The sequence below is a fragment of the Vanessa tameamea genome, chromosome 29 (assembly GCF_037043105.1).
Source record: "Vanessa tameamea isolate UH-Manoa-2023 chromosome 29, ilVanTame1 primary haplotype, whole genome shotgun sequence".
Lineage (NCBI taxonomy): Eukaryota > Metazoa > Arthropoda > Insecta > Lepidoptera > Nymphalidae > Vanessa > Vanessa tameamea.
In genome coordinates, this window is record NC_087337.1 from 5797979 (window position 1) to 5816695 (window position 18717).

General features: G+C 34.3%; 2 protein-coding genes across 3 annotated transcripts; both read right to left on the reverse strand.

Annotated features, from left to right (window-relative positions):
* Positions 1 to 120: 120 nt before the first annotated feature.
* Positions 121 to 8776, reverse strand: LOC113404284 (GDNF-inducible zinc finger protein 1-like). 2 transcript variants are annotated; one of them, XM_064219870.1, is made up of 7 exons: positions 8397 to 8776; positions 6354 to 6659; positions 5261 to 5404; positions 5020 to 5145; positions 4266 to 4388; positions 1382 to 1579; positions 121 to 255 (listed from the first exon to the last, which is right to left on the reverse strand). In XM_064219870.1, the coding sequence occupies exons 1-7, from the start codon at positions 8604 to 8606 to the stop codon at positions 208 to 210; spliced, it is 1155 nt and encodes a 384-aa protein (XP_064075940.1). In that variant the 5' UTR covers positions 8607 to 8776; the 3' UTR covers positions 121 to 207. The 2 variants fall into 2 exon arrangements, with proteins under 2 accessions (XP_064075940.1, XP_026500936.2); XM_026645151.2 differs by lacking the exons at positions 121 to 255; positions 1382 to 1579 and adding an exon at positions 3272 to 3482.
* A 3044-nt stretch (positions 8777 to 11820) lies between these two features.
* Opm (opossum) lies at positions 11821 to 18513 on the reverse strand. Its single transcript, XM_026645148.2, has 6 exons — positions 18209 to 18513; positions 16227 to 16403; positions 15294 to 15369; positions 13999 to 14152; positions 12354 to 12411; positions 11821 to 12165 (listed from the first exon to the last, which is right to left on the reverse strand). Exons 1-6 carry the CDS (start codon positions 18347 to 18349, stop codon positions 12091 to 12093), a joined length of 681 nt encoding a protein of 226 aa, XP_026500933.1. The 5' UTR covers positions 18350 to 18513; the 3' UTR covers positions 11821 to 12090.
* Positions 18514 to 18717: the final 204 nt, after the last annotated feature.

Here is an 18717-nt window from a genome sequence, read left to right on the forward strand (position 1 = left end):
CGCAATGGTCTTGTAAATACTTCGGTTCAATGTGATACTTCTAAATTGTACATGGCAACATTACAACACAATGTTAAAATAAAACAACATTTCTTAAATTATAGTATAATTTTTATATACATTTTTAATAATACTGAAAATAATACATATTCAATTTATCGTACAGTTTATACAGAATAAAAAAAAACAAACATTATCTAGAGTAGATTATTGTTGAACTTCAATAAATGTCTCCGGTACTGTTGGCAGATTTCTCTGTAAAAAAAAAAAATTCAAATCCTTTATGTACAATTATTACGATTGAGTTCTTAATCTTGTTTAGTTATTGTTTAAAAAACTCCTTCCTTAGAGTTCACACTTGCTTTCAAACCAAGTTTAATTCATCAAGGACATATAGAGTTACTTTGTAATTTATAACAAAAGTTTAGATAATATAGATCTACCCTCAATCCACTCTACACAGCCATCAGAAGTTCTGTCAAATATTGTATATGTCGCAGCCAGCTGATTAAATCAGCCATCTAATCAAACGCCCAGCCACTTTACTTAAAGTTGCTGTTCAACCGGCCTGAATGACACTCAGCCAAATAATAAATAAAAATATTTATATTGATAGTTTAGGTTGGAACATTATTATTTGGTTACTAAACGTTTCGAATATCGCACGTATACACTAAACTCAGCGAGTTTTTTTTTTGTCTATGAGTAATTACATGATAGATGTATCAAACAGATGTTCATATTAAAATTTGTATTGAATTGATGTGAGGAGTTTTGTCTTTAAGACTATTGAGTATATTTACGCACATGGCTTCTCGTTGGTGAGACGACTCACCAAATATCATCGCAGAGGAATTGTCTATCAAAGCATAAAGGACGAATATACAAAGAAATACTTTTTGTCTTGTACAGATCTTACTCGGTGGTAGAGCTTTGAGCAAGCCCGTCTGGGTAGGTACCATCTACTCAACTGAAATTCTACCGTCAAACAGCAATATATATTGTAACTACAGACACAAAGGACATCTTAATTGCCATGGCATGACGACCTCCGTGGTCGAGTAGTGTGTACACCGGTTTTCATGGGTACGCCACTCCGAGATCCCGGGTTCGATTCCCGGCCGAGTCGATGTAGAAAAGTTCATTAGTTTTCTATGTTGTCTCGGGTCTGGGCGTTTGTGGTGCCGTCGTTACTTCTGATTTTCCATAACACAAGTGCTTTAGCTGCTCACATTGGGATCAGAGTGATGTATGTGATGTTGTCCAATATTTATTTATATTTATTATGGTTGGTGGCGTGTTGCTATATAAGGAATGGTTAATATTACTTACAGAGCTTAGTGTCTATGGACGGTTGGTATACCATAAAAAAGAGCCTCACCTCAAACTTCTCGATGGGCCCTTGCCCCTCCCGGGGGACGTTGTGCGCTCTGATCAGGTGCTGCCGGACGCTGCCGGGCCTGGCAAACGTCTCCCGGCAAACGGGACAGACATACCTGTACCTGTTCTCTCTGTGCCGTTTGTATTCGTGGACTTGGAGTCTCTTGCGGGATTTCTCGCGTTTATTACATATTTGACACTGAAAATTTTTAATCTGTTATATCTTATGTTCATTTCGTTGCTTATATATTTTTATTTAATTGTTTATAATTAATTTTTAACTTTACCGTTTCATAGATTCAAGTCATTTGTAAAAAATACATCGGTAAAGAAGGCGTATTATTCGATACAAGAGTATATTGATGATAAAAAAGCGTGGAGTTAATGCTCGTTGACTTCCAGGCAGGAGACATGACATACATATATAATTGTATTTAACTAACACGACTGTATTTTTAGACGTTGAAAAAGAGTAACTGCCGAGTTTCTTGCCGGCTCTTCTCGGTAGAATCTACATTCCAAACCGGTGGTAGATTTACTTTAAATAGTTTGTTAAATGAAGATTCAAAAGTTCTTGTAAAAGCCTACTCGAATAAAGTATATTTTGTTTTTGATTTAAATTGTTTAAATTAATATTGTCTATGGTTTTTACGACTTGACGAGACGGTGGCGCCTGTCTTATCAATTAATTGAAGCAAAAGCAAATTCTCTATGCCAGTAATTAAAAAACATTTGTAAGTTAATTAAAAAAAAATTAAATAACAATTTTTACTTCTTTAGATCGACGAACACAAAGACTACGCTTTTATAATAACGATATAATTTTGTTTTAAGCAATACATCAAACTAGCACACAAAGCGTCACCTCGTTTGAACCCCTTCGAGGGGTGAATTAAAAAAATCGCATGTCCTCCCCGGGCACTCAAACGATCCCATATAAAATTTCATCAAAATCAGTTCACCGATTTAAACGTGAAAATAAAACATCATCACTTCCGCGTTTAAAATATTAGTATAGTGGGACTACAGACTATAAATAACTAAGATATTAAAAAGCACAGATAATAAATAGTAAGGCAAAGACACTAGTGTTTGTCAATGACGTATATGGATGAGTTATTATAAAAAAAAAAAATATATTGTGATTTTAGACATGTAACAATCACTAGTGCTTCAATAATTAAAAAAAAAAAAAATCATGCAATTATTAAGCTACGGTCATACATTCGAACATACTTTATGGTTATATGATAATTATACGTCAATTAAACTCAATCAAACTGCTAGTGTCGTTACCGTACCTTATGATGACTCTGATGATGACTCTGATGTCCCAGCTCGGGACCGACCGCTTCACATTGATATACCAAAGGCAAATGTAGTTTTTTTTGTTAACAGATTTTCAAAACCTCAGATTACCACTTGAGGAGATTTTTGTTGAATGCTTGCGATTTTTCAGAAAATTAAATTACAATCCATATATAAGATCCATTCCATTATTGTTAATATATTTATTTATGGAAACATCCTAGTATATAAAATTATACGAGATATTTTTATATATACACTATATTTAAAAATAGTGTCAAGCTTATATATATTAGCAAAACCCGATTGACGTCTGTATATAACTGTTGTTATATAGATATAGTATACACATTTTAGGCTGCTAAAATGTAAAAGTTTAAAAATAATCTCCATAAAAATATCAAATCCTCGAATTCATCATGAACAGATTCACTAAAATCCATTTATACAGATATGATTTCTATCAACACGCGTATATTTTAAACTTAATACGACAATGATCTTTAATTCAGAAACTAATTACAATATATTTATAAAAAAAAATCTTTCGCATGAAATCAAATGAATCCATTATTTTTAATACATCAACTCTAAAGCTGCACCCTGACGATCGGTCCCTGCTGGTCGTCCGGCAGCCCGTGCACTCGCCTCGTGTGGGCGCGGACCTTATTCGGTTTCTCGAATCTGTGGTCGCAGACCGAGCACAGGTAACCGTAACGCTTGCCGGTGTGCGCGTTGTGTTTGTGTATTTGGAGGAATTTGCGTGATTTTAAACGCTTCGGGCACATGTCGCACTGCGGCAAAAGATACTTATTGAAATATTTGGGAGCTCAATATTTAACGCAGGAGGGCACGGTCTCATTGTCAATCTGATTCAAATTCATCGATTCAATACAAATTCACTTACTTATTGACAGTAAAAGTAAAAACGACGAGGGAAACGATACCCTGACCTGAGATAATTAAGCAATAGACAAAAGGCGATTTTTTATTGATCGAAAATTGAACCACTTGGTCGTTGTGGTGACCACATATATACTGATTTTATGGCGTTTGTCCAGCAGTGGGAGAAAGTCGACCTATTGGTTTCTACTTAACTTATTCCAAAGGCAGAAGGGGAACTGATAAACAAGCCCTGATTTGACTTGATGATAGGACTTTGTGTATATAATGTTTTGGTATTTACCACTCAGTCAACATATATACAACTACCGCCAAACAGCAAAACTTAGTATCGTCGAGTTCCAGTTGGAAAGGTGAGCCAGTGTAACTACAGGCACAAGGGACATGACAACTGAGTTCCCAAGGTCGATGACGCAAGGACTCGACCGAATGACGTCGCATCAATTCAAGGTCAAAGTTGTTTAATTTAACTTTAAACCTCTCGCCCTTGGAATTGAAAACGTAAATGAATATTCTATACATATTTACTTCTAATTTAAATCATTTCTTTATAATTCTCTGTCAGAAATATGCTCGGACATCTCTGATTAAAGATAAGCCTGCCCGCATACTACATTTCGAAATCAAGTTTTACACAAACCAACACTATTGATAAAATTAAGTAAAGGTCGCACCTGGAAGTTCTTCTCGGGCAAGTGTATGGCGATGTGTTGTACGAGGTTCGACCTGCGGTGGAAGGTGGCCCCGCAGTGGTCGCACACGTACGGCCTCTCGCCCGTGTGGCGGCGTTCGTGGATCTTTGAACGAATTGAATTCAATTACAAATTAATACCATTTTACACGCAGTCAACTCTGTGATGACCTATTTTATTAATTTTTTATTTTATTCTATGATATAGATTGGGCGAGCAAATGGGCCACCTGATGGTAAGTGGTCACCACCGACCATAAACAATGGCGCTGTAAGATATATTAACCATTCCTTACATCGCCAATACGCCACCAACCTTGGGCACTAAGATGTGTTCTTTGTACCTGTAGTTACACTGGACTGAGTACTGCTGTTTGGCAGTAAAATATCTGATGTGTGGATGGTACCTACCCAGACAAAGCCCTACCACCAAGTAACCTGTTTAAGTTGATACCTTCAATTCAAAAACATTACACCAACACACTCAATACTACTGTCTGGTTGCTAGTAAATGCTCCACAGCTGAGTTAAGGGTCTACATACCAGATGGTTTCCTGTTCTTCAATTTCATCCAGCAAGCCTTTACATGTTTAATGCAAACCTGCCACGTGTATATTCTCCAAGCTTCACTGGAGTAGCTTGGTGCAATTTGTTCGAAGTATCTTGTTTCTAAAAGTACTTAACCCGGCTGTGGGAAATTTATATACTTATATACTGATAAAAATACCATCACTCACGGTCAAGGCTTCCTTTGTAGCAGAGCTGTATTCGCAATATGCGCACTTATGAATGCGACCCAGTCCGTGTCGCGCTCGCTTGTGCTCCTGGAGCTGGTTGTTGTTGCGGCAGCGCTTACCGCACGACTGTTGACAAAGAATTGAAAAAAAAAAAAAAAAAATAAATAAATTGCTCATCTACCATTTCTAATGGTACTTAGTGCAGACCCTGGAACGCTCATGCAGTCACATTAATTCTCACCTCACACACACAGTAGTTAGTGTGAAATCTCATATGGGCTTTATAAGTGGCCTTCATTCTGAAATCTTTGCTGCAAATGTTACATTTGTAAGACATTGCATTCGGTATGATTTCTCGTTTCCTCTTCTCCGTTGGGATGTTTATCTGAAAGATTATCAAAACATACAATATTCAAATAGTCTCTGTGATAAGTTCTTGGTGGAACTTCTTGGTGGTAGGGATTTCTGCAAGCCCTTCATGGGTCAAACAGCAGTTCTCAGGATTGTTGTGTTCGGGTTTGAAGGCAGACTGAGTCGGTGTAACTCTACAGGCACAAGGGAGATAACACCCTAGTTCTCAAGGTTGGTGGCACATTTTCAATGTAAGGAATGATTAACATTTCTTATAGCGCCATTATTTATTGGCATCACCGTCAAGTAGCTTGCTTACCTACATATTAAAAAAAAAATTTGAATCTACATTTCACAAGATAAAATATCATATAAAACTATCAATGTTGTATGTACTGAGAAGAGCACGAAACTAAATAGATTTTTTCTTTTATAATACGTTAATACATTTAAAGATTATGTATCTTACTTGAGAATCATTAAATGATATTATAAATAACATAACATAATCAGCCTGTAAATTTTCCACTGCTGGGCTAAGGCCTCCTCTCCCGTTGAGGAGAAGGTATGGAGCATATTCCACCACGCTGCTCCAATGCGGGATGGTGGAATACACATGTGGCAGAATTTCGTTGAAATTAAACACATGCAGGTTTCCTCACGACGTTTTCCTTCACCGCCGAGCACGAGATGAATTATAAACAAATTAAGCACATGTAAATTCAGTGGTGCCTGCCTGGGTTTGAACCCGAAATCATCGGTTAAGATGCACGCGTTCTAACCACTGGGCCATCTCGGCAAATGATATTACACAGTAGAGAATCAAAAAATCACAATCGGAATTATTCTTTGTTCAAGTAGGCTGATAAAAACATCTTTAAAGTCATCATGAAATAGTCTAGAATTAAATGTTAAGCTACTACTAGTTCAGCGAGTAGATTCTACTCAGAGGAACCAGCAAAAAAAAAACAATAGTTACATACTTCTTGATCTTTCTTCGGTGCGACGTCATCATTGCTATATGAAAAGTCGAGTTCGTTCTGAAAATCATTTTCAAAAACATCCTCGTAGCTGAAATCTATTTCCTCTTTCTCTGTTTCCTCCTTAGGACATTTATTAGCTACACTTTTACTAGCTTTCGCGGTGAACTTCTTCTTAGATTTACCAAAGTACTTGTTAAGGAGAGTCTTCTCTGACTTCTTGCTTGTGCGTCTAAATTGTAATGCCACATGGATGACTTCAATGCATTTGTCACAGATCTTCTGCGGGAGTCCATCGTTAACTTTTATCTGTAATTAATTTTATTTTATTTTAAGAACAGAAAAAGCCATTGTACGTTCCAATCACAAGAATACAAAAGTCAAAGTAACAACATCTGACAAAGAATTGACGCAATGTCATTGGTCAAGAGGTTGAGAGCTTAAATAATAATCTATGATATTTATTATGGACTTATGATCACTGATTGACACTCACACATTTTAAATGTCGATCACACTGTTATCTGAACTTTCAAAGTTAAATTAAAGTGGAAATAAGTAATGGAGTGGATTAGTGTTGCATTATAAATAAAGATATATTATGCAAGAACTGTTAGTTGTGTACAATTTATCTTATTAACAGATCTCTTGAAATTTATAAATTTATGTTTGTTCAGGATTATTCCTTCTTTGATTGGAATAGGCTAAATTCATATGCAAAAGTTAACTACTCATTGAATATTAACAAATAAAAACAATAGATATTTAATTTGAGAAATAATTGATGATATACTTAACTTCAAAAACTCTATTAGGTTAATGCCATTCTATAAAGAGTTTTAGTTACTGTTGGTGTTAGTCATGATATTATATATTTAAATGTAAAGTTTCAATATAAAACAGCAGTTACTTGTATATCACTGTAAATTCTCATAAATTTCTAGGATGTTAATCTAGCAGATCGAAAATAATTCAGCTGCAGGATGAACAGCTTTACATGCTTGCTGATGCAGGAAACTTTATACTGCCACTGTAATTACATGATTGAAAAACTCAGTACCTAGTTTTTAATCTGTCTGAGTTGGTTAACATAAAAATAACTTATTACAATAGAACCTCTATAAGTCGAACATCAAGGGAGATACCAAAAAAATTGAGTTATAGAGTATTCGACTTATAGAGAATTTCGCCTTAGGCTAATTTTGATTCGACATAATGAGGTTGAGATTCATTCTTATAAATTTTGTTAGAGGTAAAATAAATAAAAATTGAAGTTGTAGAGGTGACATATATTATTATTTGTATATAATCAACAATATTTCAAAACATCCTTAAAATACAAAAATATGGCATTAATAAAAGTCGGCGGTTTTTGCTTTAGATAATTCATTCATACAAACTAATTCTGACAATATTCACTGCAAATGACTTGTGCTTCGCTAAAATTTAAATGAAATCGAAACTAATAAAATGCAACACCTGACACCAAGCAAGCAAACACGTGTTAACGTGTCATAAATCACAACACGTTAGTCATAAATTCATGGTTATTCTGTTCATTGTACACTCCTCTAAATTGGTTTCTAAAAACAATTGTGTACTTACACTGTCGGCGAATTCTTAAAGTCGGTAACTTATTTTTTTTTTTTTTCGAACTAAATAGGTAATATATCAAATAATGGTGTTGTAAAGGTTGTGAAATAAAACATTACTATATTCGAGATATAGAGGTAAAATTTAATTTTTCGAGTTATGGAGGGAAAATATGTACCAAAATGGTTTGGACTTACTGATTATTTCGACTAATAGAGGGTTGAGATTTCGAGTAATGGAGGTTTTGGTGTTTGGAGGGAAGGGAACAGAACATTTTTCGAGTTTTGGAGGTTTTCAACTTATCGACTTCACCAGATTCTACTGTAATTAGTTTTAGGCGATCTAGTACAGTGTCAGCTTTACATTTTTTACATATACAGCTTTAAATGATTTATGTTTTTTTCTTTAGTATGTCTCTAGAGTTAATGTTAATAAAATAATATATAAACATACTTCCAAACCGGTGACTAGTCGTAAGTCCTCAGATCGCTTTTTCTCGCATTCCTTATTATGAAATATGGCCACGAGATTCTCTGTACTCATACAAGTCCTACAATAGTCTGCATCGAGCACTTTCTTCTCAGGTTTCACGGATTTGATTGTTTTACGAACATATTTACGTCGATTTGCCATCCGATTCATCAATAGGAATACAGGTAACATTTTCACTTATTATTCTATTATAAATATATAAAATTTGATGAAATAAACATATTAATTAATTATTCAAATATTTTACACTAATTTTAGTTTCCTAGCAACGTATTTTCAATAAAAATTATGCATTTTGTGATCAAAACAATTCAATTTTATTTATTTGACAAGCACATTTTTAATCACCAGGCAGTCGTTGAAAATAGTTAAGCAAGGGCATTATTTTATACAGCCTACCAGTTTTCCAGTCAACTTTTAGAGTATCCATAACCACAAATAATTATAACTGTGCCCATTTTTTAAATGTTGTTCGGATGTTATATTTGTTTGTATTGTACATGTCAGTGGTAAAGTGTAATAGAGGAAAAAATATTCTATCACTATATTATAACGTCTAATAAATTAAAGTCAATTATTTATTGGCCATAAATTATTTATTTCATATCCTTAATTTGTATTTGAGCAAAAGAAAGTTAGTCAAGAATTTCTGAACATAAAACTGAACTATCACTAATTAAAAAAAAAACAAAAGTAGTCATAAAATTGCGCAAATTATGTTTATGTACATATTTATTTATTTTTAATATTATTACCTATCTTTCGATTTGTTATTCTCGTTCAATAATAATTCCATCACTAAAGTATTTATACAACCATAAATATAAATCACGAATAATATCGTCTCGCTTGTCTTCAACGTTAGTTTTTCGACGTTCACGTAACCGGGCGGTTCGAGCATCTTATTCATAAAAGGTTGCATCAAATTGTGATCATAAGGGAATTACGTCGGAAAAAATGCTCATTGATAAAGAGAATAGAATCTCTGATTCGTCGTACGTCGTGTTGGATGAAAATTTGCGACATATGTAGGTATGCCAACCCGCATTGAAGCCGCGTGGTGGAATAAAATCGTGAATTGTTATATAAGTTTTCAGAGCTAGTTACAAAAGGGCAAGGCAAATCTTAGATATGAACACTGACTCTTCAAATATGTCTGATTAGGTATCCCAAATATTAAATAATATACATTGACCCTAAAATTGTAATTAATAAACAAATATCTAATTTTTATAATTTGCACAAATACTGAGCTATAACCGACAGTTTTTTTCATCAACAATCAAAGAAACTCCTACTCCACCCTTACAAGCAGATTCGAGATACTATTTCCAAGAAAATTCTCTCTTTAGGTATAAACAATTCATAAAAAAAACAACGTTTGTGTGCAATTTACACGCGGTAGAAATAATTCTTTTTTTTTTCATGAGTTTTAAATCACGATTCTAGATTCACTTCAAAAATCATAAACGGTTCACACCTTCACACAAAATCCAAGTGGAGTCGAATTCAGTCCTTCTAATCTTAGTTATATTTTATTAGTCTACTAATAAAATAGCACTTAGGATTTACAAATACGAACAAAAACAAACTGCGTTATAATAATGTTTATTAATAATTATTTACAATATTTTTTTAGTATCTGTAGAAAGTATTTTTTTTAATTCTTAACATTAATATAATATTCTTTGTGTAAACACTGAATTTCTGTTATTCGATTCAAACTTTAACGTCAAATCCAATAATTATAGAAAGATCATTTTAAGGCAAAATATTAACCTATAAAGAATACAAACTCATTAATATCAAAATATAATTACTCATATAATCTTTGGTGATAACGTATAAAACATTTATTACAAATCCTAAAAAGTGTTTATTTTATTATTTCGTCGGAAAAGGTTTCTCAAACATTCAATACTTAAGAGGGCTTACTCTAAATTGCCGCGTTAAAATTATATTGAATTGTTGTTATTTATGTAAACATGCATTAATTTTAATAAATTATTTGTCCAACATCAGTTTATTAAGTTTTTTTTCAATATATTCCATTAAATAGATAAAATTTCGTATATTGTTTTTTGTTCAAGTTGAGAAGTTGAAGAAGAGTTGGCTCTAATAAAATAAAACAATCGCCCTAAAGTTCCGAGTGTTGATGTGGCTTAATAGCATTTTTTTCTAACACGTATCGATTTTAAGTTTACAAAACAATATCTTCATATGATGGTCTCTATAGAGCTTTGTATATATTAAAAATAATATACTAAATTAGCGTATAAAAGAAACTTCAATTAAACTGAGAAATATAAATCTTCAACACCTTTTAAATAAACTATATGTATAATATTTTTATATACTGAGATTCAAGGTCATATCAAAAATTTAACAATGTATTTGTAAAGAAAACATGCAACGTTTTATCCTGTGTCTTCACTCGAGAATCCTAACTCACGGCTTACCACAGAACACGTTCGTAAAACGTCAGAAAGTGACATGCGAGAATGAAAACTTTTATAGTTATAAAAATTAAAGGATACTCGGATGAGAATAGCGTATATATAAATAGATAGATAAGGAAACTCCTTTTGTTTGCAATATACAAGTCTGCCTCTTGTTGATATTTAGTATTGCTGTTTGGCGGTAGAATATATTATTGGTGGTAACTTGGTATCACAAGGATCTACTACCAAGTAAAATTGTCTGATGATTATTTATAAATATGAGACTTTATTTTACTTAGTGGTAGGGCTTTGTGCAAGTCCGTCTGGGTATGTACCACCCACTCATCAGACATTCTACCGCCAAACAGTAGTAGTCAGTTTTATTTTGTTCCGGTTTGAAGGGCGAGTGAGCCAGTGTAACTTCTGGCACACCATAACATTTTAGTTCCCGAGGTTGTTAGGCCATTTGCGATGCAAGGAATTGTTAATATATCTCACAGCGCCATTGTCTATGTGGGGTGGTGATTAATTACAATCAGGTAGCCCGTTTGCTCGTCAGCCATCCTATATCATAAAAATATAAAAAAAGTACGATTCATATTGTAGTCAGTTTTTTTTATAAGATAATTTGTCACTTGTATTTTTAATACCTATAATAAATGTATTACTATACTTATATAATAATTATTGCTTCATTTGTGACGATAATTTTGTGCCTTTGCATATAATATAATATTAACCCTAATAAGAGAAAATGTACACAGAGAAAAATATTTGTTGCATGTTACAATTTCAAAAATGACCACATGCTTTTCGTGGAACATTAAAAAACAATTGATTTATTTTATAAAAGGAGCCTTTTAAACTTATTTTTTCATATAGCAACATTAATCTCTGTTTGTCTACATTCTGTTTAAATTAACAACATAATCCTTTAATATATTTTATCCCGTTAACTAAAGCTGAAGAGTTTGATTTAAGGTGCTTATATCAGGACTTACCAAATCGTATCAGATATCCCATTTACTGGAATGGTTTACACCAATGAGGAAGCAATGACAACTGACGCCCAGCAGCTAGTTTGAGAATAAACTGGCAACACAATGGCGAGATAGACGTGCATAGATAAAATATTGGAGCGAGTATTTTTGACAAGCTGTAAAGTTGGGGCGTTGAATGAATTAAATAATTATCTACAGGATTTAATTTTGATATTACTGTGACATGAAGCCAGGGACTAAATTCTTCAAACCTCTACTGTCTTCGAATAAACTCTTCAAGAAATATACCTGAAATATATCAATTAAATTATTATATGGTGATTACAGTAAATAATATATATGTACATATATAAAATAGAGATATATATAATTTATTAATTTTAGTCTGCTTGCATTATTTTACCCCGCAGCATCACACTTTAAATTTGAAGTTCAATTATAATATTATTTTTAATTGAATCAATAACATATATTACCTGCGTTACACCAACCACCATCATTAGCATGATCTGACCCAGAGACCAAGACATTACCCTGAAAATATGAATAAAGGCAATATAATAATGTCATCCTGATCGATTTCGGTCACGGCAGCCAACTTCGAGGGAGACCAGCCAACGATGCAGGACATACTACAGGGGTATGTGCGCAAATCCGACAAGACCGGAAAGTGTTCAGTCGCAATGAAACCGCTTAACATGTTTTCAACTTCTAGGCTCCGGTTACTGGGATAGGAAAAACCAATACCATTTCATTGGTCTGACCTGGGTTTTAACCCTGGACTTCGGAATCTGCGACTATAAGACAATGGACCAACGAGGCATCATCCTCCTACGGTTATCCCAATTTTAGTTGGGGTCGGCAGCATATCTTATTCTTCCATACTCCTCTGTCTGACGTCACCTTACAAGTATCATTCCCTCCAGCCATATCTCCTTTCACACAATCCATCCATCGTTTCTTCGGTCGTCCCCCACCTCTACCTCCATCCACATAGACCAACAAGGCAGTCACGGTAATATTATACCACTAATCGTGAAAATATAAATTGTTTGAAAGCGTGAAAGTTCACTGATGGTTTATTGTTTAAATCCAAAAACATACCTCATGTTCTATGGTAAGGAAAACATCGTGAGGAAACGTATATTTGTAGATCGTTTGTCGATGGTCACATGTTTATCCACAAACCTTTACCGTAACAGTGTGGTGGATTAAGTCCCGAATCTTCTAAGAAGAATAAATCTTAAGTAATATAAAGATAAATATTTATATACGAATACACTTAAATATTTTGAGTCATAAAAGCAAATTATTGTTTCATTACGTTAATAGTAAAGGTCGTCATTTTTTATCTGTTAGTCACGTGACATAAAACACGAGCCGCCGTGGTGTGACGTCACATAGGCAAAAACCGTCATTTCAATATCACCTGGCACTTTGATAAAGAACTTTTCTGGAGTTTTAATGCGAGTACTTGTACACTAGTGTTAGCATTTATTACCAATTATTATTATTATATTAGCATTTATTATAAATTATTATGCTTTATGCATTTAGTTTTGTTGTAATTTTAAGAGACTGTCAATTGATTGTAAACACGTGATGAGTTACTCCACTATAACGAATTGTTGTTGTCAGTTGAAATTATAAAATGTGCAGCAGTCCGTTCGGAACATCGGCAAGTGTAACAAGTGAATTGTGATTCTAAATAAATCTTGAAGTACAAAAGTGTGTTTTTCTGGAGACCGGAACAAAGCTCTGAGATTGGTAAAACTAGACACCACCGATAGTGATTGTAGTTCATTATTTTCCTAAAAATCACCAAACATTTATAACTGGTAACGTTGAATGAGTGCCTATGTGACGTCACACCACGGCGGCTCGTGTTTTAGGTCACGTGATATACAGACTAAAAATTACGACTTTTAATTTCAATATAACAAATTAACAATGCGTTTTTATGGCTCAAAATCGAAATATTAACGTATATTTCTACATACATTTAAAGTTTTTGCCTAATTTCACCTAATTTACACTACCGAAAGTACCCTACTGTACAAGCTAGAGAAGAACTCTGGGAGAACAGGATTTTTGGCCATTAATTATGGAAGAATCTCTCACCGGGAACACATATCTTCAGCGAGGTTCCTGTCCCTCGCCTCGTGCGCCGACAGCAGTTCCTGCAGCCTCCTCGCCGTGGAGACGTTGTCTTTCAACTTGTTCACCGATTCGGATATATCTCTGACGCGCATCATGTACGTTTCCGCTGCATTGCCTTTAAAATTATATTTTGTTAATGGACAGAGTGAAACAAAAAATCGCTTTCTGTCTGTACGCTTCGATCTTTTAAACTACGGCATTAGCATTAGGATTTTAGCATTAGCAGCCTGTAAATTTCCCACTGCTGGGCTAAAGGCCTCCTCTCCCTTTGAGGAGAAGGTTTGGAGCATATTCCACCACGCTGCTCCAATACGGGTTGGCGGAATACACATGTGGCTGAATTTCGTTGAAATTAGACACATGCAGGTTTCCTCACGATGTTTCCCTTCACCGCCGAGCACGAGATGAATTATAAACACAAATTAAGCACATGAAAATTCAGTGGTGCCTGCCTGGGTTTGAACTACGGACCGCATTTTAATGCAGTTTCTCCAATGAACAATTTGATTCGAGAGGAACGGATATTTAGATTGAATATCGTGATATGTTAACATCCGATTTCAGATGTTATCCTGTCTTTGTTTAACTTTACGTTGTACGGGTTGTCAGAAAGGGATGAAACGAATGCGATACCGAACTCCATGCCATGTACATGGACACGGATCTCATTCAGGTAGCGATTATTTCTTTGACCGCAAAATTTGTTCGATTACAAATACCTAAAAAAAACAATGTGTATTGTGCAACCGTCGTGTACAATTATATTAATACGCTCTTTGGAAATCAACGAATACTGAATCCAAGCTGTCGTAATATAAAGCTTCAACGATTGTCGAATGCCCGCTATCAAGGCTCCCTCCCTTTTAGACACGACGTTTCCCAGAGCCTAACTTCAGACCGGCAAACTTATATTACACGACACGTAATAAAACCAATTATTAGCGCCCAGCGGGTCAATTCAAACGATTTTTACAAATTGCGAATTTATGACAGGTTTTGATTTGATTTAAATTCATTGTAAATTGACGACGTCTGTACGCCGTTACTTTTTTACGTTCTCTAAAACTTAATTCCTTGTTAAATCGTAACAATTTAGTAAATTGCAATCGAGGATGCTCTTTAATTTTCTGCACGTCTACGGCTGAAGCTCATCAGATCGTAACCGATCTTTTATGTGCAGCTTTCGTCTCATGATCACTGGAACAAACATCGGCTCACCCTATTAATGTCTAAGATAACATGCATATAATGTTTACCGAGCTCCATTTCTTTGTCATCCTCATAATCCTTCTCATTCGTGTCATCGTTCTCAATCATGAGGTCGAAGAAGACCTTAAAACAAAAAAAAATATTTGTAAGAATGGCAACATTATAAATATTAAAGTTATTACAAAATATATATTTTTTAAAATTTTACATTACATTAACAGCCTGTAGATTTCCCACTGCTGGGCTAAAGCCTCCTCTACTTTTGAGGAGAAAGTTTGTACCATATTCCACCATGCTGCTCGAATGCGGTTTTGTGGATACACGTGTGGCGGAATTTCGTTGAAATTAAACACGTGCAGGTTTCCTCACGGTGTTGCCCTTCACCGCCGAGCACGAGATGAATTATAAACACAAATTAAGCACATGAAAATATCAGTGGACTTTTTTATAGGACGTAATAATTAGGTAGTAAGGCTTTGTGCGAGCCCATCTCAGCAGGTACCACCCACTCATTAGATATTCTACAGCCAAGAGTAATACTTGTAATGGTTGTGTTAGGGTTTTAGGGGTGAGCCAGTGAATACAGTCACAAGGGACATAGCATCTTAGTTCCTTAGGTGGGTGACGAAAGTAATGGTTTGTTTTGGTGATGTAATTAATGTTTCATATTTCTTACAGCACATGTCTATCGGTGTTAGTACCACTTACCATCACGCGGCACACTCACGCGTCCGTAAAAAAAAATCGTAAATCATAAAAAAAGGTAACAAATTTCGTTAACTCGATCAAAAATTGTTTTCTTGGGCATAATTTGAGTTTATAGTTCAGTGAGGAAACCCGCACTTGCGGGGTGAAATTACGTCACGTGAATATTGATCAACGCTCGGAATAATGTGTCAAAGTCGATATCGACAGGCCCTTATTTATTTGCATGCCCAGCAAAAATAAAAATACTAAAATAGTTATAACACTTCACTTACAGTCTTTTCACTGAACGTACTAAAACTGTTGTCGAAACAGAATCTATAGTCGCCTTCTAGCAGCGATTTGTGACGGTGTCCATTTTCTGGTTTTTTATAATCAGCTACAATGACTCTACCAACAGGGTCTGCCATCTGGAACGATATGTCCAGCTCACCGTGTGTAGCATCTATCACCTGTTGAAAAATTATTAAGAATTTTGAGCCTGGTTTTGCACTAGTACGACGGCATGTGTTAGGTACCTTTTCTGTACTCCTTGCGATGTTTACATAATTAGGATCCCTACATTCACATGTCTTGGTATTTGAGGTCATGTTTCTGTTACCTAGTAACTTTTTTGTAGCTTAAGGGGCCATTCGTTTATTACGTAAGACGATTTAGGGGGGGGGGGCTGGACCATGTCTTATTTTTTCTTACAGGGGGCCACCCCCTGAAGGAGTTTCGATAGTTCTTACATATATGAAAAAACCCGGGAAAACGCGCTATTGCTGAGGTTACCTTTAGAACCTTTGAAATTACAAATAAACACATTTCAAAAAGTTGTTACTTTGAAAAATAAACAGTAAAATAAACCAAACATGTATTCATTTTCTCCTTTAGATTCTTACGTAATGAATATTAAACAGGGAGGGAGTTGGTCGGCCAGTTCTTATTTTTACTTATATTAGAAGGGGGGGGGGGGGGCGTGGGTCAAAAACTAGGGAAAATAGTCTTACGTAATAAACGGATGGTCCCTAAGCTGTGAAGGGAAACATTGCGTGTATCTCTGTTATATACATCCGTATCTGCCCTGAATTGTCTCTGACCCCCAGTCTATACAGAACTCTTGACATGCTTAGAGGTCCTTACAACAGCTTTAGGCAACTTATAAACAGGATATAATTATTACGGTACTATTTCCTTTAAAGAAGAATTATATCTAAGAGGATTAATGTCTTATTTTAAAAGTGTTTAGTGGTAATGAAGTATGCTAGATAGGTGGAATTAAATGTTGAGAAATAACAAGGCATAGGACACTAAATAAACTGGTTAAGGATATATTACATTGTCAATGAACTGCCAGTATTTAGATAATGTTTCATTGTTTTTATTTCATTACGTATAATTTGCTTAAGTTCTAATATGTATAATTTTGTTTTCTTTGGCATAGGTTGGTGGACGAGCATATGGGCCACCTGATGGTAAGTGATCACCACCATCCATAGACAAAGGCGCTGTAAGAAATATAAACCATTCCTTACAGCACCAATGCGCCGCCTACCTTGGGAACTAAGATGTTATGTCCCTTGTGCCTGTGATTTAGCTTTAAGAAGTAAATAATGGAAGAGCACACTGGTTCGTTGTGGCACAGAATTTTGCTTATCACGAGAACCAGGGAACTCATTTTTATCTATAAATCAATATTTTTTTATAATAAAGCATATAGAATATGTTCATATTGCACTATTAATTAAATACTGACTGAAATCAAAATCCCTCACCTTTGGTCATTTATGTTATATTTTTAGTTTAAATATCATATTGTTGAAATTGCTGTAGAATTGTAACTGATGATTGTGAGCCAAAATAAAAATTACACATATTGTCTTAAATATAACACCTTTAAGTTGTAGCAAAGACAATAAACATATTTTGGTTCATATGTGTGTTTTTTTTACTGAACCTTTTAGAATTGTCATTATTTTACAATAAAAATATTTTACTTTTCTAAATTTCACTAAGAGTTCAATATCTACTTTAAATATTTTTGCCATTTTATTAACTCTATTGTAAGAGAGTTTTGAAATTTACAATGTAGTTAAAATATCCTTCAGATTTAGTATGCCATTAAATGTGTAAAAGCTTATCAAATGAAGGTATTTATAGAAAATTACTACCGATTCGTCGGTTCGATAGTTATCAGTGTTTTTATGTTACCATTTAATTTTTTTATTACTGATAAGAAATATTTAAGGTTATTTTAGACTAAATAAAATGTCACCTGATATTCGACATCAATTGCTTCATTCACGGACACTTTTTGATAAAAACATTCCATTTTCCCGGCTTGGACACTAAAAGTCATGTCTTTTTCATATGCAAAAACAACACTAAAAATCGTTGTTAGAAATATGTACCGCATTTTGTAGCTCACTACTACCGAATCACGACACGAATCTTACGATTTCCAAAAGTGACGAACAAAGTTATTAATAGTACCAAAGCGATGTTTATTATTGAAAAAAATATAAATAAGCAAAATATTTGTTATACAAACAGTATCCGCTGTCAAACTGAAAACGAATAATGGCGGGTGTATGGCCGGTAGAATGACAGCTAGTTGACAATAATTCGTCCAGAAATATTAGGAGCATTTTAATTACTTTTAATCATCACAGAATGAAAAAATAACAGTATAACAATAACAGAATATATAAATTCTAATTATTATATATTATATCATATAAATAGCAGCTATTTTCTATATTTTTATTGTTATTTTGGATTGGC

Coding starts and splice junctions, on each gene's coding strand:
- LOC113404284 (XM_064219870.1), bottom strand. CDS start 8,606: ATGTTACCTGTATTCCTATTGATGAATCGGATGGCAAATCGACGTAAA. Junction 5,405..6,353: donor CACCGAAGAAAGATCAAGAA/GTATGTAACTAT, acceptor ATAATCTTTCAG/ATAAACATCCCAACGGAGAA. Junction 4,389..5,019: donor CTACAAAGGAAGCCTTGACC/GTGAGTGATGGT, acceptor ATTCGTTCAAAG/ATCCACGAACGCCGCCACAC.
- Opm (XM_026645148.2), bottom strand. CDS start 18,349: ATGCGGTACATATTTCTAACAACGATTTTTAGTGTTGTTTTTGCATAT. Junction 16,404..18,208: donor CAATTGATGTCGAATATCAG/GTGACATTTTAT, acceptor ATTTTTCAACAG/GTGATAGATGCTACACACGG. Junction 12,412..13,998: donor GCTGAAGATATGTGTTCCCG/GTGAGAGATTCT, acceptor TCATATTTTCAG/GGTAATGTCTTGGTCTCTGG.